The sequence below is a fragment of the Rhopalosiphum padi genome, chromosome 4, assembly GCF_020882245.1.
Source record: "Rhopalosiphum padi isolate XX-2018 chromosome 4, ASM2088224v1, whole genome shotgun sequence".
NCBI classification, from domain to species: domain Eukaryota; kingdom Metazoa; phylum Arthropoda; class Insecta; order Hemiptera; family Aphididae; genus Rhopalosiphum; species Rhopalosiphum padi.
In genome coordinates this window covers 2,589,270-2,616,321 of record NC_083600.1, presented here as the reverse complement: position 1 = coordinate 2,616,321, position 27,052 = coordinate 2,589,270, and the positions used below count along the sequence as shown (strand labels likewise).

Sequence of the window (27,052 nt, the reverse complement as noted above, 5' to 3'; positions counted from 1 at the left end):
CATCCGCGTGCGCCGGATTTATTCCAGGCGTAAATCTGCAACGCGCGTGGGTGTGATCAAAGTTTTTACACTCAAATAAAATATTTTTTTTAAAACCAAACGCGGGTGGGAACTAATAAATAATGATTATCTCGCTTGACCAATCACGTTTCCAGTCTCGAGTAAATCAAAACCGGACGAAATTCCAAGGAGCTCGTCTACGGCCATTGACAGTCCTCAGAAAGCTTATATTACATACTACGAGCGTTTCTGATGTCTTGGGAGTATACGTTTATGGGTTTTAATATTATTGCGAGTTTAATAAACGGAGAAAATGCCTCACGAGAAATCTTTAATAAATAATTTTATTGTATTACACAAATGCATAGTTTTGTCCCATGGTATCCGGCTCTGGTCGGAACAGTCGAGAGAAGGTTATATACCCGCATGGCGTGTGTTGTCTCCGCCTGACTAACGCATGGAAAATTCGCCGATAAAGAAGAATTTATTTTACTCTGTCCTGAGTATTATAATGAATTTAATTATTATCGAATTTTAATGAAAGTATATTATTATCTAGGGCCCCTAGAAATTTTATTTTTATATTTAAATTTAAAGAAAGTTATGAGCGTTTTAAAATGTTCAAAAAATATTTAATGTGGACAAAGCGTACTCTTAAGCGCTAAAAGTTTCAACTGTAAATACCACAAAAATAATACACGACAAACTGATATAATTATTAATTACAAGGCGTTTAAAGATCGGTGTGTAGAATATGGACATTGCAAAATACTATTATATTGTGACGCTCTACGTTTTTCATCATGAACAATTGGTTCCATTTCTAGACAATACAATCAATCTATTTTGAATGTGACCATACATAATTGTATGATATATTTAAATTGTTTTAAGCATATAAAACATAACTAAATGTGTGTATTGCATATAATTCAATATAAATTGAAAATTGTTATTAACAAAAAACAGAGTTTATTTCAATTATTTCTCAAATGGTTCATATTATTAAAAATAAGTAAACTGTTTACCGAGAAGAACGTATCGCTGCAAAACTAACCCAGACCCAACCTTTTTTGTATTAAACAAGGTAACTTTAGGAATTTTAGTCATGCAAACTAAATAAAGTTAATAATTATCATATTTTGTCCTACGCTGCAAATAAATTAGATGGTATATCCCTAAATTATAGGAAATTTAATAAGATATCAGAATTGTGCACTTATAATTTATCTTAGTTGATGAATATTCAAATATGGATACTAGGTACTTACTGGAATATTTTAATGATAATTGGTTTTTCAATAATGTTAAGTTAAAATATGATAATGAAATTGTGTTTTTATCATTGTCCACGAATATTTTTAAAATACATCAAATAAAATATAGTACATAGGTAACTATCAAATATATGTTCAAGACACAACTTCGATTATTAACATAATATAAAAGTACTAACCAGTTTTAAATTTTAAAATACTTTAAGATGGGAAAAACTTTAGTAAACTATAATTTGTAAATTTTCACAAAATGTAAACTAAGATCCAATAACATATGTATACGACCTTTAGAGTGCGCTCATAAAATATAGTTAAAACTTTTGGTTCGCTGTAGTACGAATACAACATGTTTTTCGTTTGGTAACTGGTCTTTTATTCATTCCACGTCTTAGATTCATTGAGTTTGTTACGGTGTTTGAATAGAAAAAAAAAGTGAAAAAACAGAAAACTTACCAATCAAGAACTTACATTGTAACCTGCAAAATGCAATGTTTAAATTTGGAACGGTTATAATTGTTCATAATTGTACTTACAATTACCAAGAAAATTAAATTTGTTTTTATTTTTGGTTTCTTAGATTTTTTTTCTATTATTATTATTATTATTATAAACAGTAATACAGACAATACAGTTTAAAGAGAGTATAATGGATAACGTAAAGAACAATTCACAACGTTTCCGACGTCGTAGCTTAGACACTGCAGCTGTCGTAATGATATGGCATAAAGCCAACGTTATGAAAAACTGAAGGGTTCACGGACACTGAACGTACAAATGATAAAAAAAGAAAAAAACAAATTTACCAGAATTAAAAGATTTTTTTCTTTTATTTTGGTACTTGGCCACAAGAATATTACTAAGTGTGAATAATGCATTAATAGTTTTGTTTATTTAAATTATCTAATACGATTTTTATAAATATAACACAATTATTATTTTAATTGGCAGAAATCTGCAGTATATTAGAACGAAACGAAATTGAAAATAGGTACATTTGATTTTTATTTAATTATATATTATAATATGAGAGTTTTGCACGAACACACACCGATTTTTTTTAAACAGTTGACAGTAACGTGACATATTTCAAATTATATACGTCATGCCCAATTCATAAAAAGTACGAATCCACTTCAAAAATATTACCATTAATTTTAAAGTTAATTTCACAGCAAATAAATTAATGTATTGCAAACACGGGCCGGAACCAGCGAGTGTGAAGGGTATACGGTGGCACTTCCTAAACAAAAATAAAGTCCTTTACATATGACGCTTTTAGGTTCTGAACGAAGCGAGTCAGGGGAGGTGGTTAATATTTTCAGAAATAATTACATTCTCTAAACATGAAGGCTAACTTCACCTATGGAATAGTTTAAACGTTTGCAATTTTCAAAAGGATTTTGTTTTTAAATATTATAAATGATATTATGTAATAATTATAATTAATATGCATAACATTAAATAATATAAGTTCTTATTAATTACTAATTAGTAATTAGTATATAACATTAAAAACCAGTAGTGATTCCAAACTTAATGTGTATTTATATCAGTCGCTCTACGTTATTCTTTGAAAATACATACTAAAACTTGCGATGTGTGTAAATAGCAGAAATAATATTGGATATTTTATAATACACCTTGAGTCTTCTTCTTAGGTGTAATCTTTCTCCCAAAAGTTAAAATAATATCAATCTATTCAAAATCAAAATTAATATTATAATGGTCTATCATTGGTCATATATAACAAATTTCCATATTATACTTTAATAATAGAATTACTGAGCCAGTCAAAATTATCAAACAAAACTATAAACAAAAATTAAATATTATAAATAATAGTTATTATTATTAATAAATATTTATTGGAATTCAAATAATTGTAAGTTGTTTACCTATTAATTTGAAAATATGGCAACTAACCGTAATATCATCTACTTTTTATCAATATTTTTTTATAAAATGCAAATGAGTTATTTTCAAACAAACTACGAGTATATATTGTATATTGTATATAGTATATACAATAAAAAAAACCTACATAGTGTTAATAATTTTTACAGAAACCCATTTAACTCCAGAATAAATGAAATAAAATGCAATTATTTAATTGCGGTTTGTGAACGATATTTTCTCACTTAAGTATTCAATTCTTTATTTATATTATTTCTTTTATGCCTGCACAAACTTTCTCAAAAACTATTATGCACCATTTGTATACATTATAAACATTTTAAAGAATATGGAAAAATGAAATATTTATAATTTATTATGAAGGTAATAATATAATATAATACTAAAATAAAATCGATACGGTTTTTGAATTTCTCAAATATTATTTGTTTTGAACTATTTTAAATTTACTATGAAAAATTCTTATAAAATGTGTTTTATAAGTCATGTGTATCATTTGTTTTTATTTATTTATATGGGGTGATTCCCCGAGCATGTTCAACCCTCTTTTTTGTCGAAGATTCAGTTATCTAAAATCTAATTTTTGAAATTTCTAAATATAGATAAAGGCCATTTACATATATATATATATATTATAACCTCCCTTTATACTGTAAATTATTTAATAGATAATTTTTTCAAACACTTTGACGCATCAAAATCAAAATTTAAATGAGTAGTTTTTGAGTTATATAAGACGTATATATGTCCATGAAAGCTATGCAGATTTTAATAAGTGTCCAAATATAATAAATACTAAATCCAATATTATATATTTTTCAACATTTTTTAAAATTTTTATACGTCCGTTTTTAAGGACTATCATCCTTAATATAAACGTTTTTATAACTGACAAATAATCATTCATTAGAATATTGAATTAGATACATAGCAATATTTGTATAATAACTATTTTATAATAAAACAGAAGTTTTTACCACCACAGGACACTTCTTAAGTAGTAAAAATAACCTTAATAATCTTATAATATGATTTTTAATATTTATAAAAACTCTGAAAATCAGAATATTTGAATAAATAAACTATTTAAAAAAAAAAAATGGAACGTGATCACGCTTTTTGAAGTATCCTATAAATATATTTGTTAACGGTTAGATAAAAAAAAAAAAAAAAAATTAAAAATTAAAACAAAACTAGTTTTAGTACATAAAAATACCTTCAAGCATATTATTGGGAAAAAAATGTACAAAATGGTCTTGTTATTGTTGAATGATATTTTAATATTTGTTTTGATAACTTTTTACGAATTAAGACTTTGGAAATTTAATAGCGCGCTTGATAATAAAAACAGCATTTGTTTTTGTAATAATATTAGATATTAACTTAAAATAAGACGTCGTTCTGTCAATCAAAAAAATAATTTTACAAAAACTATTAACAACTTAGTAAACATGGCATTGTGTAAACGCCATACACCATGTATTTTCAAACCACGAAAATATTTGGATAAAAAAAAAATATGAGATTAGACAAAAATTGAAAAGTTTGTATATGTACCAACGTACTATAACATGGCCTGTAATAATATATTATCTATTACCGTGTTTGACGTGTTTTTACATAGTTACCGGTAACTTTTTTTTTGTACAGAAAATTATAACAGATTTTCTATAATGGTCATCAGATGATACATTGCTTATATAAACGACACGCGAAGAATTGCGTGACTGCTTATACAATACCTACTATACATAAACATAAAGTGTAAAATGTAAACTTATTTATAGGACACGGTATGTGTATGTGCCATGTGGTAACATGATTAGGTACCTATACAATATTTTACTGTGAATGTTATAGTAATATAGTTCAACGGTAAACATAAATTAACCACCTTTGGGGAAATGTGTCGTCGGTGTAGAATTTACAAACTGTCCGCTTATAGCAGGCAACTGATAATCATATATCACATTTTAAATATTAATTCTGAAGATATAAATTGTATTTCGTCATAACTGTAACAATTAAAATGTGATAAACATTGCTATATGTTAATGCATATTTTATTTTATTAATTGGTTAAAAGTTTTTTTTTATACAAAAATTTAAATCACGACCTAAAGATAAAGCAAAAAAGTATGTAAATTGTACGTTTGCATATTATTATGGAATAATTTAGGATTTTTGATGCAAATATATGTATATTTTTTTGAATTAAGTACTATTAAAACTAAACATTTTGTTTAAAATATTATTTAGTTTGTCTTTAGTGCAGTAGCGCAACCAAAGGGGTGGACAAGGAGTTAGACCGTATAATACCACATAAAAGTAGAAACAAAAGTATGGATAAGAAAAAAAAATTCTGAACGCTTTATCGTTCATAATCATTTTATGTCATACAATACTTTTTAACTACCGTTGTGTTATGAAATTTTCATTAGATATATTTAATTTGAAATGTGTTTAGGGTTTGCCATGGACCCACTCGGCTCTCACAAACCATTAAACAAATCTCGGTTGCTTTAGGGCATATTATAATTATCTGTTTTACCTAGTATAATGAAAAAAATTATATTTTATGCTTACGTTTTGACCTCAGTAATTGATGACTAAGCCGAACATTTTGCGGTACACAATAAATGCTACTTAAAAACAGTAGTTATAATAGACAAATCAATACATATAATGTGCGATTTGCATAGACCTTCTACTCATCGGTGTATAAGGTGTATGGCGATTCGTTATAAACGATATTCTATGTGCGGTCATATCATATATATGGTATGGAAAACCGAATTGGTTTTTTTTTTCTTTCGGATAGCCATTATATTGTGAAATAATCTAAGTTTACAGCTAGTGACATAAAATGTAGTAATTAAGCTTTCTATTTAGACAAAAAAAAACCTAAAACTAAAACTGATGAATTATCTGGTTCGTAATCTTTATCTAATGGTTTTTTCAGACAAAAACTTACTGGACTTCATGGGGCACATTAATGTTATACGATACATTTTCGCGTATATCTTGCAGTAATTTCACACAACATTAGTCCTCGTCGTTAGGCTTAGCGTAAGAACAGTTTTAATTAAAAATCAAGTTTTCCCCGAAAAATTCCCTACGTGTTAATAATTATATTGGCTTAATAGTGTTTGATTAATAAACAAAGCAAATCCTTGTACACACTATTATAATTAAGTCTATGTATATATTTACAAGTTCTTTGAATCCATAAATAATTCAATCGTTTATATTATTTATTAAATAATGCTGTGAATCTATGGCCATCGGATATTAAATTTATTACATGTATATAAAACGTTATATTATTATTATTAACTTTACTTTATATTAGTGATTATAAGGTATATAACAATTTATTCGGTTTTATAATGGCTGTAAGATCTGGACAATATTTTTAATATGTTGGCTTTTCATTTATCCTTGTCGTAAGAATTATTTATTACAATATTATTAGTTATTGACTATTTATTTTATTTTGTATACAAATTTTTAGTATTTATGTAGAATATTAAATTACAATATATTTATTTCAACACATTACGTATAACAGTTGACTTAAAATAAAGAGTCGAGATTGTTAAATATTTTTTAAATATCTTATACAAAATTGTTATCAAGAATTGTTCGAAATGGATATAGGTAAACTTTGAGTTTGTAGATTGAGATAATTATGGAGATTGTAATGACACAAATTGTATTATTGAATCACTACAAATTAGGAATTTAGTGTTTGAATTTTGAACTGTAGCGCAGGTTATTATAATTTACATATCTTGAAAGTTTATCAATAATTGAATAATTTACATCAAATAATATACCATTTATGAAAGATACTGGAGAAATCGTAACTACCTATGGAATATATTCATAATCTTAAATATTGATGAAACTTGAATTTATATCATAAGATTCAACTACGGGCTATAATAGTCTGAAGTTAATAAAATAAATTTATCTTAATACAAAGGACAACAATTTAACATAATATTAAACATAGAATAAAAAATATATATTCAGAAAGAACTTGTTTAATAAAGACATTGACATTATATTGTATTAATTATATATGTATATTATTTTGAGATTTTAAATTAAATATTTTGTTTTTTAATTTATCAATATTAAAAAGCGTTACAAAAAAAAAAAAATAATTTAATTAAATATTTGAACTTTTTATTTATTTGTTCATTGAAGGGCTATTAAAAATAGCTAAATGAGAAATATATTTTTTTTGATCAAACCTTATCACATAGTAAAGATACTACATTCGTAGTGTGAATTTATTACACAATTATTTTGATTTAAAAATACATACGATGAAGTGCTCTAGAGAATGCATAATACTATATTTAGAGTAACAAATTTTAAAATATCCAACTTTATTTTTGGGAAATAATTCTAATTTTATTGTTCTGAATTCGGATGAAGTGGACGAAAAAACCATTACTGTTTCAAGTGTATTCACTACTATACTTTATTGGTTCAATATACATTATGCGGACACGTTTAAAATCAAATTGTTTCCAGAATGGTCTCTTGAGAATTTTAATGGCCGAGGGAAGACTATTTTTGTGTTTCATATAATGTCTACTAGGAATTTATATGTTATCTTACGTAAAGCTGTAAAGACAATAATTATTAGAGAAGAAAGCATTTAATATATTATTATATTTAAACATTTTTTTTTTATTTGTTTGTTCAATGCTCGTTATGATGATTTTTAAAAGGATAATAATTGCAGGTCACGTAATCATGAACCATGAATTATTTTTTTTATTATAAACAAGATCCATATAATATTTTTAAATAGAACGCACATAGATTTTTATTATTTTATACAAAAAATACTAATTAATTTAGAATAATAATTGTTCTATTTAAATATATTATATATACGATTATTAATTATTATTATCATCATTAAATATAATTATAAATAAAAATATTTTTTTTTGTATTAGTATTTTTTTTATAAACTTTTATAATGCTAATCTTAATAAATTTGTGTCTTAGCCAAACGTTAAGTAGGCAATTATATAGTTTATTATTAGGGTATTAATTTACAAAAAAAAAAACTAGGTACCTAATACTTTATTACATTCTGAACTGAGTTTAAGGTGGTGTGTAACCATTATGCGAGCAATAGCTTATTATTATAATTATTATATATATATATATATATACTGTACCGAATAAAAAATATACTAATTTCTCTTACATATATTGTTCTTATATCGAATACACATCAATTTATTATAAAAATAAAATCAATATTAATATTGTCTTAATAACAGTTTATCTAAATAATATTTCATATCTACATAGGTACTTTGGAAGTTTTACCTAGAATGTATATTCACATTTATTTACTTCATGTACAATTGACTCAAATGTCACTTAAAATGGTGTTTTTAACTTCTTCAATTTACTGTTGATTATATTTGCAAAGTAATTAAGATAGAACCTGATTATTTTAAAAATAGTAAAATTTAATGGTTGATATTATGATTTTACTTTTAATATTTTAAATTAATTTTTTATAGAGAGTTATTTTCATCCACCCAAAAATTATTTTGTAATTAAAGTTTTTTTAAAAATAAATAAACTAACTATAATATATTCCAGAACATGTTCGATAACTTTAAAATTAACTTTATAGAAATTTTAATGAACATACTTATAATATATTATTTTTTTAAATACCTGCCGTATATTATATTTCAAACAGCGTTTATTTTTTTTTAGTAACAATACGATATAATACGTACTAAAAAGAAAATATATTTTTATTGTCAAATATTTTCGAATCATTAGTTTCCGATAAGATGTAGCTTGTGACTAAAATGTAGTTTGTCTGAGAACTTGTTAAATTTCAACACATACACATATTACCTAATAATTGTGTTTGTACTGGTTTCCTTGGAATAAAATCAAATAATATCGATATTTGTATTGTACTGAGTTTCTAATAAATTGATACTTTTACTTTTATCATATTTTAATTTCTTCCATATTTTATAATATTATTTACCGTGTAGTTTTTAAAATAATATTAACAACGGATTTGCATTAATTCTTATATTTTTTAAATTTTATAATTATATAATTTACACGTTTATTTTCTATTAATAATAACTCCGTCAAAAACCAATGTCACAAGTCGGCAGTACATATATTTAATAATTAATATCAAGGGATAAACACTGAAATCAGAGTGGCCTAATTTCGACGCGCGCGCGTGTGGTGGTTTTGCGGTCGAAAACACGGCTCTTTTTAGATGATGCTTACATTACTCGGAAACGGTCTTGACATTTTTGGAATTCTCAACCACAGAACAGTTTTGACGTTTGAGGATAAGTGCCCGGCAAAAAATTAACTGAAAATTGTATATATATCCAACGGTGAATGATTAATGTAAAATACGTCGGCTATACATTAAATATTAATAATAATAACAAAGACACAACGACAACGGGGTGTCGGGGTTGCATAGTTTATCTTGTCATTTCACCAGTTCGATATTATTGTGTATCCAGATTTATTAAATTATTAAAATATTATATAGTGCGTTAACCGGCGTTGTTTATGTGGAAACATAACAATGAACTCTGTCAGTATAAATGCGGACCGGAAATCGTGGGAAAACTGAACAGAAATAAAATTGACTCTTGAAATATATGAGGGACACAGGTATCTGTACATTTTTATACTGTCTTTCCGGAAAACGAATACCTATCTATGTTAAATTTATTTTCGCACACTAAGGGAATGTTTATTGTTGTCTGCTTTTAACGTGAGAGAAAAACAACCAAACAATTGACAAATTGACAAATACTCTTAATCAACATATTATAATACTGATAGCTGTGTATTGTGTTATACTATAAGTCTATAATACTATATTATAACTTGGAAATCGGTTAGTTATAAATTATGAATTTCAATGGAAATAAATAAAAACTAATAATAACATTATTTAAATTTTAAACCAGTAAAACCGATGTATTATATTTATTATATTTGCCTATCTATTTATCTTGTTAAATTCCACGAGTAGTTATTATAATTATAATACTGTTTTCGAATAAAATCAAAGAAAATAAAACCATTTTAATTTCATATTATTTTTTGAGTGATGATGACATTCTTTTGGATTTCAATAGCCTATAAAGTTCTACATAGTATTCAATATCTATAATTTATAATGTATACAGGTCTATATCCATTGTCCCTGTAACATGATAATAATTATTCATTTGAATCATTTGTAATTATATATAAACATTATTAACTATTGTATGTTCTAACATTTAACCATGGAAAAACGAATGCAATTCATTAATGCATAGAAATCAGTACATTTCAAGTATATTTAATATTTACATTTTAGATTCTGAGTAGAGAGTTGAATCTATTTATTTTACAATGATATTATTATCATTTCCTACAGATGGTATAATTTTCAAAATACTGTGGCCTATTTATATATTAAAGAATTTTTAAATTCTAAATTTATTTTTATTTTTTTAATATTAATAAATAAATTATCGTAGTCAAAAAATTTGAAAATGTAATTCAAGATTTTTCATAAGTTGTTATTAAAACTATTTAAAAATATTAATGAGACAAAGACATATAATTCAAATTTCGACAAAATTAGATGTTCAAACGAAAAATAGGTACAAATGTTGGTTATTTTTTTTTGTAATTTGATTTAAAAATATTATTCATAAGTATTTGAAATTTAAATGTTCATTATTATATTTATACACTATGTCATTTTTAAATGTTATTATTTAGGAAAATAATAATCGAATTTACCATAAACAAACCGTGTTAAATAATATAAATAATAAATATATTATAAAATATAGTAAACTTGGTATAATATATACTGTCTGTCTTTATTCGGAATCATTTTTTGTATTCAATGATTTGTCATTGAATTCAAATTTAATAGACATTACAAAGACTTTCTATTTAATGACCAGGTGAACTCGGTACTTATCGAAACACTGTTCAGCAAATTAATTATCTTCTTTCTTTCTTTTTGTATATATAAAAAAAAAAATTATAAAAACCTATTTTTATTTGATTTTTACTCACTCATATTGTGTTTCAATTAATACAATATTATTATGCACCTTAACAAACGCCAATAATTGTATTGCATTATCTGTTTTTGGAAAATACTACAAAAATATAAAATGGTCCGTTGTATTTTGCATTATACTATACACGAGTCCTATAACTTTGACAGCCATTATTTGATCATAAATAATATATTGTGAGCGTTTTTTCTTTTTCTTTTTTTTCTTCTAGAAACGTATATAATATGCCTACATCTAGTACTACAGTCTTTCCCAGATTTTGACAGAAATCTAAAATGTACTTGAATAACAAAAGTATGACCGATTCCAATTGGATTTATTATTGTTAAGTCTACTCAAACTGTGATATGATGCTTGTGGTTTATTTGACGTCATGACAAAAGTGAAAATAAGTTGAATATATATATATTACACCTGGGTATCATTTCTTTGACTAAAGTATATGACGTGCTTACATACTTATATTATACTCGTAGACATACGTACTATTTTGACGACAAAATAAAAACTCAATTTCTGTTTCAAGACGTATTGAAGTAATATGACATGATTTGAATATGATGTTGGTGTTGGAAACTGATCTCATGCTATTGGCATTATTTTAAAGCTATAATCTACATAACAGTATATCTCACTAGTATAGTTTCTGCTATTCAGAATAAAACATTGATTAATTAATACTAATGTGCATTATAATATGTGCTAAAATTATGCATTATGCATTTATGCACTATCAACGATTACAACTTATTTTAAATACTTCCTAGATCTGATTATACCAACAACTTTGTTCTATTTGGGTTTTTTATGTTTATATTAAATTAATATAATTATATTACCTAACCTTAGACTTAAACAAAATATTGTATTTCTGTTAAATTATTCTTATAATGTATATTCATACTTGAACTATTCAACTCGTTGATTAAAATAAAAATATTATCTATTAAATAATTTTTCTTAATTCAACTTACTATAAAAACTGAGGTTTGGTCATTTGAGTCTTTTATTGATCTCAATATATATCAAATCGATTTAATATAATCATTTAAATGACTTAAGGTTTCATTAATAAAACCCAATAATCTCGTCAAAAAATATTAAACGGAAATTTGTCATTTTATCCATATGGTATTATTTATATCGCATATTAACAATACTATTGATTTTATTTTTATTGATTCAATTGAAGTGTATAATAAATAAAAACATATTATGTACACATATTTAAATGTGATGTAAAACCATTAATAAATAGATTCATTCATAATTTATAATATTGTCACTATGTAATCATGTTATATTTAAAAAATATATAATCATCGTAAACAATTTAAATTTTATAATAAATTATCATTTATATTGTGGACTGATTCGTATAAATAGACACAGAATCATTAAAGCCCTTACTCAAACCGAGTTCAAACACATTAAAATATTTATAGTTTTTTCGTGTTTATTTTACAAAAATAATAATAATAATAATTACATTATTTTTTCCATTATAATAGGTATTTATTTAGAATAATATTAGATTTCTATGAAAATTGTTTGTGATTTTAAGCCAACTGCGATCTATAATGAATTGCTTTTCTACGTACCTACTCATAACGAAATCTGTTTCATGTACATTTACTATCCAACAGCGCTTTTGCGCAATTAACATTTTTATTTTTTCGTTAACGCAACGTTTTTTAGTTTGTACGCAGAAACCGTACGTTACAATACTAATAAATATTCATGAAGAAATAAATTAACATATCATTACACGTTATGATAACTCGCTGCCGCCTCTTCCTAGACAGTCGGGCGAGTGTGTGTGTGTGCTATAATTATCATACGCGCGTATAGTTTTGTTCGATTTAACCGAACGCGCCGAAATTTCTTTTCGCAGGTGAACTCCATCGGTAACCGTCCGAATGAACTGCTGTATCTGACGCGGGGGAATGGTGTATTGTCGCGAGCCCTTGCCGCTAACGATGGACAATCGTGACGCGAAGACGCGGCTGGTGTGCGCGCTGCTGTTCGTGTTCGTGTGTTGCGGCGAACAAATCACTGCCGATTTCGGTAAGTACAGTTTTACGAAAGTTTCGAGGGGGTGACGACTTCGATAGTTTAGCGGCCGCACGGAAAATCGTATGGTCTCGAAGTTTTCCCCGTCCCGATACATCAACACCGATGCACTTCGATATTACAATATTATTATTATTATAGTCAATAAAGGCGGCACGCCGTACACCTGACGCAGATTCGCCGGCGCTCCGGTGGCAATGGAAACACACGAGTATAAGACGATGGGCGGGCAAAAGTAAATAATGACGATCGTAATACGATATTGTCATAGCGCATTGGCCCGCCTCACTCTTATTATATTATGACGTATTGTATATTAGTAAACTTTGAAACGATTCCGAACACGCGTCGTTGTTTTAACCAAATTATTATGTTAAGACGACGCCTAGCCCGCACGCGTTGTCTCCGTCTTACACTGCAGACGGTAGGTACGACACAAATGTAGAAAATTCGTGTTCGGTAGAACCGATGTCGTGTTGTTATCTTTAACGTTATGGCGAATTTACATATTATAGGTAATCGAATTTAAAAGTAAGAATGTTACCTAGGGCGCCTCTTGTAAGCTTTTAATCCTAGCTATGAGCATTTGAAAGTCGTGTTATATTATAACATGGTTATAACTTAATTTAAAACTAAAATATCGGTTAAGGTCCACGAGGTTCCCTATAGATAGTTATCACTCTTAGTATAGGAAGAACCTTTAAGTGCGAGATAACAAGTCAAATCGCTCAACATATCTTATGTTATTATGTTCGCGATGATAATATGTAAACGTATTTTCAACTTTCAAAATACAAATTATTCAACCGCAATCAGCACATAATATTATATTGGTGTACATAAATGAATAATAAAATACATCCATGATGATCTCAGGGGAGTTTTTTCTGTAGTTATCCGATGAAATAATATTATAAGCACGTTCAAGTTATTTAATTTTTAATTCGCGTACCACGATGGCGTAGGTATACTTATCGTATTTCGTTTCGTTTCTTGTATTAGTTTTATTTAAACATGTTTTTTAATTCAATATGATGTGACTTTGAAACCAAGACAGTATTTAATCAACGGATACAAATAGGGCTTGTTCCACGGACTGATAACATAAAAAATGTCTTTATACGTGCTTTTTTTTGTTGTTATTTTATATAAACAAATATATTGAAATTTAGAATATGTAGTAATATAATATTATTAACAATTCATATAATTCTTGGGAAATAATAACGTATTTTAAAATATAAGTATAAAATAACGTAATAAAAGGGAATAATGAAACGAGCGTCTCTTATTTGCTAGAAGTTTCTAATTGTCGGAAATTTCCTTATGGACATTTTTAAAAATAAAATTATGTACATTTCTATAATATTTATTAAAATTATAATATCACTCATCTATGCCATTAATTTTTATTTTTAAAATTCAAAAAATTATTATACATGTTCTGAATATTGAAAATGTCGAGGTCGCGTTTTTTTAAAATAATTACAGAAATGTATGCAATTTATTATTACTATTTACTATAGTGCTGACCAATATCGTTATCTGATTTTCTTTTTCTTTTTTTTATACATATGACAAAATGTTTTATTGTTATTCTTTACGTGTGACTACACATCTTGATTAGCGTTATGAAATGATATATAATTGAACGGTTCAGAGCTTTTACGACGACACGATCATATTATTAAAAGCCAGTGTTAAATCGACTGGTATTAGTGGTGTGGATGACCGACCAATCAGAATGCGTTATGATAATTATGGTAATGGTTAATACTTGTTATTATCCGAAACGACGAATCGAAACACGTTGTCACTGTATATTCACGCTATTCATAATATTATTATAATGTACGATCTGGTCTTAATATCCACGCTGTCATATGTATTTTCGTAATTTTGTGAGATCTGTTCGTCATTACAACCGTAATAAAAGCCAATATCAGACTACCGAATACTATTTGACTGAGTTCAGTGCAAAATATGTTTGAAAAATAAATGTGTAAGCGCACAGCACACATTGTAAGTATTACTTTTTTTTTTTTATCTCTATTTCAACTGTTAATCGTGACAATGTTAAAAACATCAAAATATATAGGCACCGAACATACATATCAGAATTAACATCTAAAATATATATGCATTTAAAGCAAAAATAAAAACTTGTATCTTTTTTAAAAAAAAAAAAAGTATAAAAATAAATAACATCAGTGAAATTCTTTGTTATTTTTATGTGATAACATTTTATTTAACTAAACCGTATAAATGTGTTTTGAAACTTAAATAGGAAAAATGTGTATTTATTTATCCTCGAAAAATAAAAAAAACACTGTCATGAACTCTTTTTTCATCATCGTTTTCCACATATCTGAAAGTGAATGACAATCATGAAAATCATATACGTGTAGGAATCTTATAATAATTGCATCAATGCACGTTTCTGTTTTCTTTTCTTTTTTTTCAATTTCCTCCGCCACCCTTATTTTGAAGGAATACTACGTTTTCCAAAAATACTTAATGATAATTCTGTTATTTAAACATTCCGTTCATAACGATAAGATGAAAATGTAGTTTTAAAATCAATACAACTACGAAAGTGAATATGTATCTGCTATACAATGTGATTCTCCTATTAGTAAACAGTCATATTCTCAATTGGGTGAGAGTTTGGGACTCTTATAACCATTGGTTGAAAATCTGATTTCTTTTCATGAATATTATTGATAGATAAAATATTCTACTTCAAAATACGAAACTAAAAATTAATGTTTTCATTGAAAAGCTAAAAACTTTTAAAAAATTTAAGGATAAAATGAAAATTAAAATGCATTTAAAAATTGTTTTGATGTTGTTGTCGTGACTTAAATTATGTAAAAATATAAAGCTATACAAAAAATACATTATTTTACCGATAAAACAGATTTTTGTTAATAAAAAAATCACCTTATAATTTATACGCCATAATACATAAACATATTTTAGTCCCCTTTCAGTTCTGTGATGTACACGCGTGAAAATATAATTTAATTTTTCATTTAAACTTCAATAGCGAATATCGTGTATACGCTGGAGGTGTACAAAAGAAATTATCGTGTAAGAGTCCGAGAATCAAAGAAAGTCATTGCGATAAGTGTTGGTAATCCACACAGTGACGCTTGCAAGCGTATGAACGAAATGTACATATTTACAGGAAATAATATACAACGAAATCGTCTTTATGCGTAATACGCATGACTAGACGAGTTACATACGGTTCGAGAGGGAAAATGTTGTTCCGGTGAGGAAATGAACAAAACAGTTGGATGGTGTGCAATATTACTTCGATTTCAAACACTCGCGCACACACACACACACACACACGCACGCACACTATAATAGGTTACGCTTAGCTGTCAGTATGTCGACTTTTGACAATAATTTTGGTATTTCCGGAGCATGGCGATATGATATTAATTTCCATAATTGAACAAACGTGATCTCCTGTAATCCGATGGTATATAATCATATATCGATCTAAAAGAGTTATTTTTATTTTCTTTCTTCTAATAAATATTGGATCGATTTTCACAATTTTTTTTCGGCTTGAATACAACAGAATATTATGTATACCTATATTATCTAACTTAGGATTTCTTACGAACATGTATAATTTATATTGTTGGCTTGTTGTCACATTATAACAATATAAAAAAATATTTAATATTAAGCAATACTATGTACAAACAGTTTTGAATTAGGCATGCATCTATATTTTAATCACAATATATGCTATTATTACCACATGCATAGACATTTTAACTAAAGGTAACCATGTATAATAATTGAAGTAGACATGTACAATACAACATTCGTATTTCAATTCACCATAATTTCATATCACCGGGTATTCTTGTAAAATCGTTTAAAAATATTTTATCTCTAGAGTCCTGGAAATTATCAACCTTTATTTATGTACAAAAATATGAAAACGCCAAATGAGTTTACATTAAAATAATTGTGCCGAGTGTTTTGTCTCGCGTACTACTCGTGTAAAAAGCATAGTACCAATGCGCTTTTTGATATCAAAACGAATTCTCAGGGATGTCGCGAGTCTTGTGCGCACAACAGTGTAATGACAATTTGCAATTAACAATTGTATGTTTTTTAAGTAAAACACTGATATAATATACGAAGTTAGTGTCTAGCATGAAAATAATTATTGATTTTATAACAACAAATTCTGGAAAAACATTTTAAGTTATATTTATTACATACAAAGTTAGCTCCTAAACAAGGTTTTTTCGTGTATTAAATTTGACATATCTATAGAAACTTATTTGTGTATAAATCATAATACTGAGACTATGGAAATACATTTTTTATTTTTTTTAACGATGACATTTATTTTATAGTTCATACAATTTGTAAGAAAACTTACAATACGCATATGAGAGAATAACGAATAACAAAACACACTGATAATAGATAAAAGAACCCTTTTTGTATAATTTACATGTAATTAAATGTACAAAAAATATTTATACAGTATAAAAAACTGTATTTAGCGTAAAATATTTTTTCAAGATAAACATGAAAGAATATTAAATAATATAAACTTTTCATTTCACTGAATGTGTTAATATTTTACAAATATACATTAATGATTGTAAAAACATGATTATTTGTAAGAAAATATAATATGTATTTATTCCAACTAACATTAAATTAATTAAAATATTTGTTTTTGAAAAATTGAATGTGGAAAATTATCGTCAAATATTATTATTTTATTAGTAAGTAGTAACCATAGAACATGGATGGACTATACAACATCCGGTCTTTTAATTAGGAATAATTTACATTAAATAGAAGAGCCTTTGTAATTTGTATTATCCAATGTTAACTTAATGTCCATAATTTATTATTTACTCAGTATAATAACTGACTATAATACATTTTTATTAAGTCATGCGGCATTTTTGGCCCTTTAATTTTTTGAAAATAAACATATATATTTTTATCTATATTTACCTAAATTCAACCTTGTCTACAGGATGTTTATTTATGTTAAATATAATTTGTAAAATTAAGAATTAATTTATTTATGACTTAAAAGCGAAAATAAATTCAAACTTAGGTATTCCTAATATTGTTGATGCATGGCTTTTATTATAGCATTATCTATCATAAATTAAAACGTTTCTATTCAACTGTAATAGCATTTATAACTCATAAAATTTGTTTTTGTAAAAATAAATATAAGAATCATCCGTAAACAATGTTATTTTTAAACAGCTCATTTTTCTTTATGTATCTTAAAGAAGCTTTCATCTAGAAGAAATGTAGACATAAATAAAAGCTTATTTCTAAAACATTTATTGTTAAATCTTTACAATTTTATATGATGTAAAAAAAAATATATTTATATTGTAATAATTGATTTGAGATAAAAATAAATATGGTTTTGTGTTGTAGATTTGTTGTTTAATATGAGTGATAAATAGTCATATAATAACCTATGGGGACGGCCTCCCTTACTATCATAAATCCATGTCCACTGATATAAATTATATTTTAAATTTATATATATACAGAGTAATTTTTTTATCATGAATCTTTTTTAAAAAACTTTTAACATTTTTAACCTATTTGTAAGAAATAAAAAAAATGTGTGAAGTTTTCTGAATTTTAAATTCATTCTTTTTTTTATTAGATAACACGCATATTTAATTTCATATCCATAGCAAATAGTTATTCGGAGTATTTCTATACGTTAAATTTCGGATGAGTAGTTTATGAGGTATAGATATTTGAAATATAAATTATGATGAGTAGAGAATTGGTCCAATATTTTGTGGGATACTCGGTGTACCGTACCTCCGTGTCAAACTTTTACTTCATTTGTCTCCGATTCGAGCCCTTCTATGAGACTTTTTAAACAAATTAAAATATACACATTTTAAAAACGACATATATTTTATCGTTTTACATTTTCTTTTGTATTTTTCCTATGCAACATGTAGAACTTGCTGTTATAAATTTATTATTACTTTTTTAATATTGTTAACACCAATTTTAGTAAACTACAATCAACGGTTTTTGGATATTATACGCCGTTGCCTTTCGTATTATCTTCTATTCCCTGGGCGTATTATAATGCTCACAAAATAACTTTTTCTTTGCCATAAGGAACCACCGCGGTTTGATTCCGATGTAAAGAATTTATTAATTCCGGTCACAGATCTGTGGACATTAAAAAAATAAAATAAATAAACCAATTTTCTCATGCATTATATATTGTTAATGTGGACATTATTTTTTTTAATGTTATCGTTTATATACGCGAATTTGAAGGGAGATAATTTCTTTTTTTATTTAATATATATATATATATATATTATATACATATAGGGATCATCATGCCTGTGGAATTAGATAATGCATGTATCATGGCCTGCGCATTATGTACGATTTAACCATGAAAGCTGGTTTATGGTGGAATAACAAAATTTCTCTGTATTTCACAGCCATGTATTATCATTCATCGCACGTTTCGTGCTTGGATACAAGTATTCCTATAGCTATTTTCTATACATTAAAATAAAAAAAACAAAACATGTAGTCTCAGTGCGGTGATGTATTTTAAAACAACACATTGTATAATAAACACTTGTGAGCTGTATTGTATATGACTTGTCAAAACAAAAAATAAAAGTATTCTTTTTACAATCTGAAGTAAAATAATTATTTATTTTAGAGTCGATTCGACACCAGCCGTTTTTGATTTGGGTCTATTTTATCGATACAAATGTGTGATAAAAAACAAATCTGAAAACGTATTTAAATTTTCAACGAAGTTTACTTGAGATCGATTATGTGCCGTGCCACATTTCAAATGACAACTACTCTTATCTTGACTTAAAATTTGAATTTAAAATATAAATGTTTAAGACCAACGCTGGTTGCACATAATTTAAGAAAAAAATTTAAAATATGGTGCGATCGATCACAAGTCTAGTCTATATAAAGAATTTAAACATGTCTTCATATTTACGAGTATTATCAAATCGCTGATTTTGTTGGCACAATGGATCATAAGTAAATGCTTTTTAGTGAAAAATAACACACGCGGACCACATATCTATGACAGGAGCACACACTCTGCAAAATATATTTTACATTATACATTCACACACAGTAATAATCACTTACTGTGCACACATTCACGTTACTCACGTGTACGCACTTAGAAAATATCCTATAGGTACCTTCAACTAAATTTGCCTAATTCCTTAGAAACCTCCAGTGCCTCTATACCGAATACTCTTAATGAATCGTACAGGATGAAAGTACAGCGGTTAATTATTTAAACTGTTTAATTGCTGCAGTGAGCAACTAAATATTTGATTTACGTCAGTCCTTCTGTATAATAGTATGTACATAATTACACCTAACGTATCTATGCACGCCAGAAACATATAAACTTATCCAGTTTTTTTTTTTAAATGTGAGACGACTCGGTATCGATTTTTTTTTTAATCAATAGGTATTGAGATTACAATAAATGTATTCTAATTTTACACAAACCAGTACATGTTTAATCGGTAATAAAAATATTATCAATTATTTGCATGCGCGTGCAATTCACGAAACGAGAAATCAAACGTTAATTATTGTTTATATTTCCGTCAGTCTAGAACATATTTTATTGTCCTCTAACAATAAACAAATACAATAGTTGTATTGGATAAACCTGAGAATAATAATATTTTGAATAATAGTGTACAACTGACTGAAAAACAAAATCCTTCAAGCTGCACGCAGTTCTTGTTTAACAATAATATAATAACGGTATTATTGGCTTTTCATAAATTGAATTGATATTATATTTTTTCAACTATTATAATATTCCTTTTGACCTTATGACATTATAAATAGAACGTCGATTTTTTCGGGAAAATAAAAACTTTGCATACGGAAAAGGAGAACATTAGTTTCTTGAAAAGTTCAAACTATAATATTCACCGCAGTTTAATCATGCATTAGCAGAACATCGACTTCAGTGTAGGTAGTGTACGTATATCATGGCAATTATGGTTGTACAATATAAATTCATCATGGCTGCTTACCGCAGACTTAATAATAATTGCGGTGGTGTTAATTTTCTTCGAGGTGTGCGTTTGAGGCATTCCCTTTGTGTCTTACAAATGTACATAAACAACAATTTGATTAATTCATTGTCAATAATATACACTGGCCGACTTCATTGTTTAATGATTCAACTACGGTCGCGCGCGCAAAAAAAAAATATGCAATATTCGCTTTAGTTCATTTTTTTCCCCCAAAAGTTGAAATTGCGTTATCTTTGCGTAGAAAATAATTTATTACTAAAGTTTTTTTGAAACCCTATTACGCAGTAAAATTGTCATTAATCGAATTTTAAGTAAGTATTTATACTTTAACTAACTACAACGGTTCGTTTTAATACAACAACAAACACTCTCGTGCGATGCGTCCCACAATAGTAAATAATCACAGTCGCATTAGTGTTGAAAACCATTAAATTATTATTTCTAAGATAGATGTATCATTAGGTATTCGTTTTGGTAAAGCAGTTTTTAGTATGTTAAATATTTCAGTGAGTATTCCTAGAGGTGGAATTCTATTTAATTTATTCTACACGCTGGTCGTCGACTACGTTGATTACATGGCTATAATCTGCATAAGTCTCGACCACATTATCGTTTCTAAATATCTCTGAAATCACATTTCCTTAGTGGAAAATTGATGCACAAAATTAAGGCTAAAAATAAATCAATTTAAACCCATATCCATACCACACTTACCCTCACCTATGATGCTCTGTCTCTGTTAATGCATTCAAAGTACAATCTCACAAACACTGAAATACCATCATATTATAAAACATTAACTATTTGATTTAAATATATTTAATTCGCCAACTCAAAACACAATAAACACACTAACATCAACACTAAACTACTCAATGCCTATTAATAATTTTTTGATTAAACCATTCTGGAAATTTGGTGTCTAACTATAGCAAAAAAACAAATAAATAAAATCCATAAAAAATTCAAACGTTTCAAATATATTGTGCTTAGAAAATTATGATATACTCCGTTCTACTCTCTTACGTTTTAAACACCACTATAAATTCTTAAAATTTAAATATACCAATTAATTTATTTTATAATTAAAATCTGCGAAAATATTATGTTCTCATAAATGAACACTAATTGTAGTACTAATATGTTCAATTGTTTTATTAAATTATAAAAATGAACTATCAAATAATAAAACAATAAATAGTGGAACTAGCCGTCTGCGGCGTCATCTAATTAATATACCAGGAGTACGCCTCTGTAGGATTTTAGTTAGAGAAACTAGACATTATTATATTATAATTTATTTTTGAAATCTATAAGTTATCAGCAAATTATCTATTAAAAACATGCTTATAGCTTTATAATCAGACAAATAATACCATTAAAATAATTTGTAGTCACGGTAAGCTTTGAAAATGTGTCTTAAGAACTTTAAATAAAATTCAACATTAAAATTGAAAACAATTTTACTTTAGTGTGGATATAATATCATCGGTATGGATATGGTTATCTGTTAGTACCAATTAAACATGATTTATTGATAATTATAAATGTTACTAGATAAAGTAAAATATGAGTATATTTTATAATATTTTACCTAATTATTTCGCTTAAAAACTCAAAAATACCAAATTTTTGATTTTTTTTTCTTATAAGCTTCTGAAAAATGGATTATCAGCTTTATATAAAATATATTAGTACCATATTTGAAGTTTTATTTATGATTTATAAACAATTTAATATTAAACAATAATTTGAACAATTTCGTCTGATTTAAAAAATGTTATAATTTTTCGGTCTGCGATGATTATAGTTTAAAAACGATTTACCTTCACTAGTCCTTCAAATACTCTTGATCAGCTCGTTCTGTTATCTTTATATAGTATGTACATCTAAATAAAGCTAGTAACCAATTCTTAGGTGGTAAACAATTATTTTCAACAATGATTTTGTCTTGGATAGAACAATAGTGTATAACATATTTTATTACATATTCTATACCTATACATTTATAGTAATATATACATATCGATATTATAATGTCTCTAAAATTCTTATTTCATATCAGTACATTGAATTGCTTAGGTACTTATTAATATGTTTAAAAATACATTTTTATACTAATTTAATCACCTCAAACAAGTTTGGATCAGTAGTTGTGTGTCTTGAATATCAGAATACACGAATTTCTATTATGCGTAGGGCGTGGGTAGGTATAATATAACATTCTGTACGTGTTATTTCTTTTTGTATCTTTATAAGTTTATCTCTTTATCTAGCTTATGGTCGGAGTCACTAAACATTCAATATTTCGACTAATGATTGACCAATCATTTTATTTCATTGGAGTATATCGTGTTATTTGTTAGTATCCATAGAATATTTTTTTTTTTTCATTCAGTATAACTACACTTCCAAACGGCTTCCAAACACTTCCAAATCGATCGCAATCTTAAGTGTTTACCTATAATAAATCACCTCAAGCTTCATGATTTACATTGCAACTAGTTTTATAGTATAAACGACAGCCGTGCCAAAAGAAACCGCAGTATTGATATATTATTGTGCCTTTACCTTTATCCTGTAACCATACATCTTTTCCCTCCAAATTGTAATTTCTTCTCCGTTTAACTGCTGTACATTTTTATGTATACTTTACACGGCAAACCTTTTGACGTACTACATTTACTTCTTATCCATTTTAACAATAGCGATCGTAAATGCATTTCAATTTCGACAACAACAGCTACCGCGCCCATCAGATATCACTATATCAGCGTAAAAGGTTCAGTATTAGCGGTAGGTCTGTAAAAACAATTTCGTCGATTTCCAAAGCCCTCTTGTCCTGCCCACACACAATACATAGGTATAAAACATAAAGTATAAAATATTATATATAGTAACACAACTTACTATATTGCGCTATACGCCTAAACACTGCACGTAATTATACGTTATTAAACTAGGTATAACAGGTAAATAATATACTTATACGCTATAGTCGCCGTAGAATCTTTCCAAATTCATATAATAATTCACTATCGCGATTGCGAAACCCTAAGGTATTTCTATAGGTTTTTTTCAACGCGGTGTTTATATTATGTTTGTATTTTAATCACTACGAGTGAATGTAGGCAAATCATTTGGTAATAATTTGTTTTTAAATAAATGCGAGAGTTTTTAACTGGTTGGATACAACTGAAATAAAATGCGTAGTTGCCTTAATTAAAGTATGCCAAACTAAATTGTGTTCCATTTGTATTTAACATGGCTTTTATGGATTGTTTGCATAATGCGTTTAATGTATATTAGACAATGTTATGTTTATTATATAGTTGCACGAATGAAACTTAATAAAATGCGTATCGAATTCTCCGTCTTAATGGTCAATACGCGTAATCTAACAGTTTACCTAATAATTATTACCACTGTTCATAAACTACTTTGTTAAATCACCAACTCGTCTTAATAAATTTATTTGCAAAGTTATATTATTATGTTAAGTAATGAATTCAGAGAAACGAAATTTAACTTATCTAAAGTACTTTACTGGTTAATGAAAAAGCATAGTTTTAACAAAATAAATGCTTAATTTAATGGACATGATCAATACAAAATAAATTTTAATTTTAATGAAATAAAATACATTTAAGTTAATTAAGATTTCTAATAAAGAAATGGACAAGATACAAAGATCAATAGTAAAATCTTTGCTATTTTTTCATAAGGTTATAATAATATTGTGTATTATTATAATACATTTAAGATACGAATAAAACAAGTAATTATAAACACAACTATATTTCGCACATTAGCTATATAATTAATCGTGTTGTTTTTATATTATTTACTTAGAGTGTACATCATTTTAATTTACACGTATTATAAAGAATTTTTATAAAATGTATAATATAATTTTTAATATTTTTATAAGCTGCTTTATCGCTTGTTTTATTTATATAAAAGGCTGATTCCAATGGTTTCGTAAATAGTATTTCAATAACAATAGTAAATAAAATAAAATAATCGAATGACACTGCAATAATATACAAAATATATAACAGTCAATATTTTTTTATAACTGAAGAAGAAACAATCTCTATGATATGATAATAAGCTTCCCGGAAGTTGTTCCTGTGAAATGTGTGTGGATTTGTAACACACTTTACGTACATATGAAATTTACTTTCTAGTTGCCTTTATATCTTTATATGTGAGGGATACAGGAGAGGAAAATAAAATAGCCCAGACATTTCAAGTTTGTCTTAGAAACATTATGCAGCCTTTGATATTTCAAACATGAATATTGGATGAACCGAAGAAATATATAAGCTGTGAGTATGTCCCCTATATCTAACATCTAACAGAACTAGGTTTTAAAAATGGGTGTAGTATATAATATGTTATATTTACGTGGAAGTTGTAAAATGTCATATTGGCAATAAATTGAAAAATAATCGAAGGAAGGCGATATATTTTTAGTGTAGAACTATTTCATAATATATACTTTAGAATTTAGATGGTTCATAAAAATATTCGATAACATTATCGATATTTTATAAATTACAATGTTAAAATAACAAACAGAAAATGTGTTATTATCTTATTATCAATTTATGAGTTTTAAATGCATGTTTGAATAGTTTATTTTAAATTTAAATTTAATATTCGGTTACTAATACTATTTTTATCTAAACTATAATGACCTAAATTCATTAAACAAAAATAAATAAATAATAATACAATAATATATTTCCTAATATTTAAAAACTATCATAATAACACATATGAATGCAGAGACAATATTCATAATAATATAATAATTACAATTTATTACATAATATGCTATGTGAATGTGATAGTATTTTGTGACGCTTAATGCTTAGTTTTTTGGGTATAAAAAAATATTGAATATTTTAAACTGCAGTTTTCAAAACTGGAGAATAAAAGAATATTTTTTATTTTATTTAAGAGAATCTCTATACGTAAGTAACATCTACCAATAACAAACTAAAAATATTGAAACAATACTAATTTAAACATAATTTTAACCAAATTTTGTTAAAAATACTTATTTTTTAATTTTTATGCAATAATTTGTTATTTATATTTTATTTGATAATATTGGAAACTACGAGGTGAATTAAATGGTCTTTTAATCACTAACTCTAGGTATGTCTGATTTGGATTTTAAAACATACACCTTTTGAAATTTGGAAGTAGGTACACACTGTATGTATACTGTATAGTAAATTTCATATACTTGTGTAAGATGATATTAAGAAAAAATATTTTTAAAACTAAAAAAGTTTTTAGAAGTACATATGTTGTAAGAATAAAAATAATAATAAAAAATAATTTATTACTCTAAATTTACCGAATAAAATACCATTATAAGTTATAACTTATAAGTGAACTACTGCAATATTTCACATTTTTATGAATTATTATTTATGTCATAATATTTTAACGTATTTATTATGTAATAAATAATTTCAGTGAGAACTTAAAAATCAAAATACCGTAATAATATATATTAAAAAAAGTT

The 27,052-nt window shown here is 26.4% G+C and overlaps 1 protein-coding gene across 1 annotated transcript in view; it reads left to right on the top strand.

Annotated features, from left to right (window-relative positions):
• LOC132929979 (uncharacterized) overlaps positions 1-27,052 on the top strand; it is a 150,769-nt gene that overhangs the window by 69,608 nt on the left and 54,109 nt on the right. Inside the window, 1 exon segment of the mRNA XM_060995636.1 lies at positions 13,218-13,390. Within this exon segment, the coding sequence (XP_060851619.1) occupies positions 13,270-13,390 (121 nt within the window). The 5' untranslated portion in view covers positions 13,218-13,269.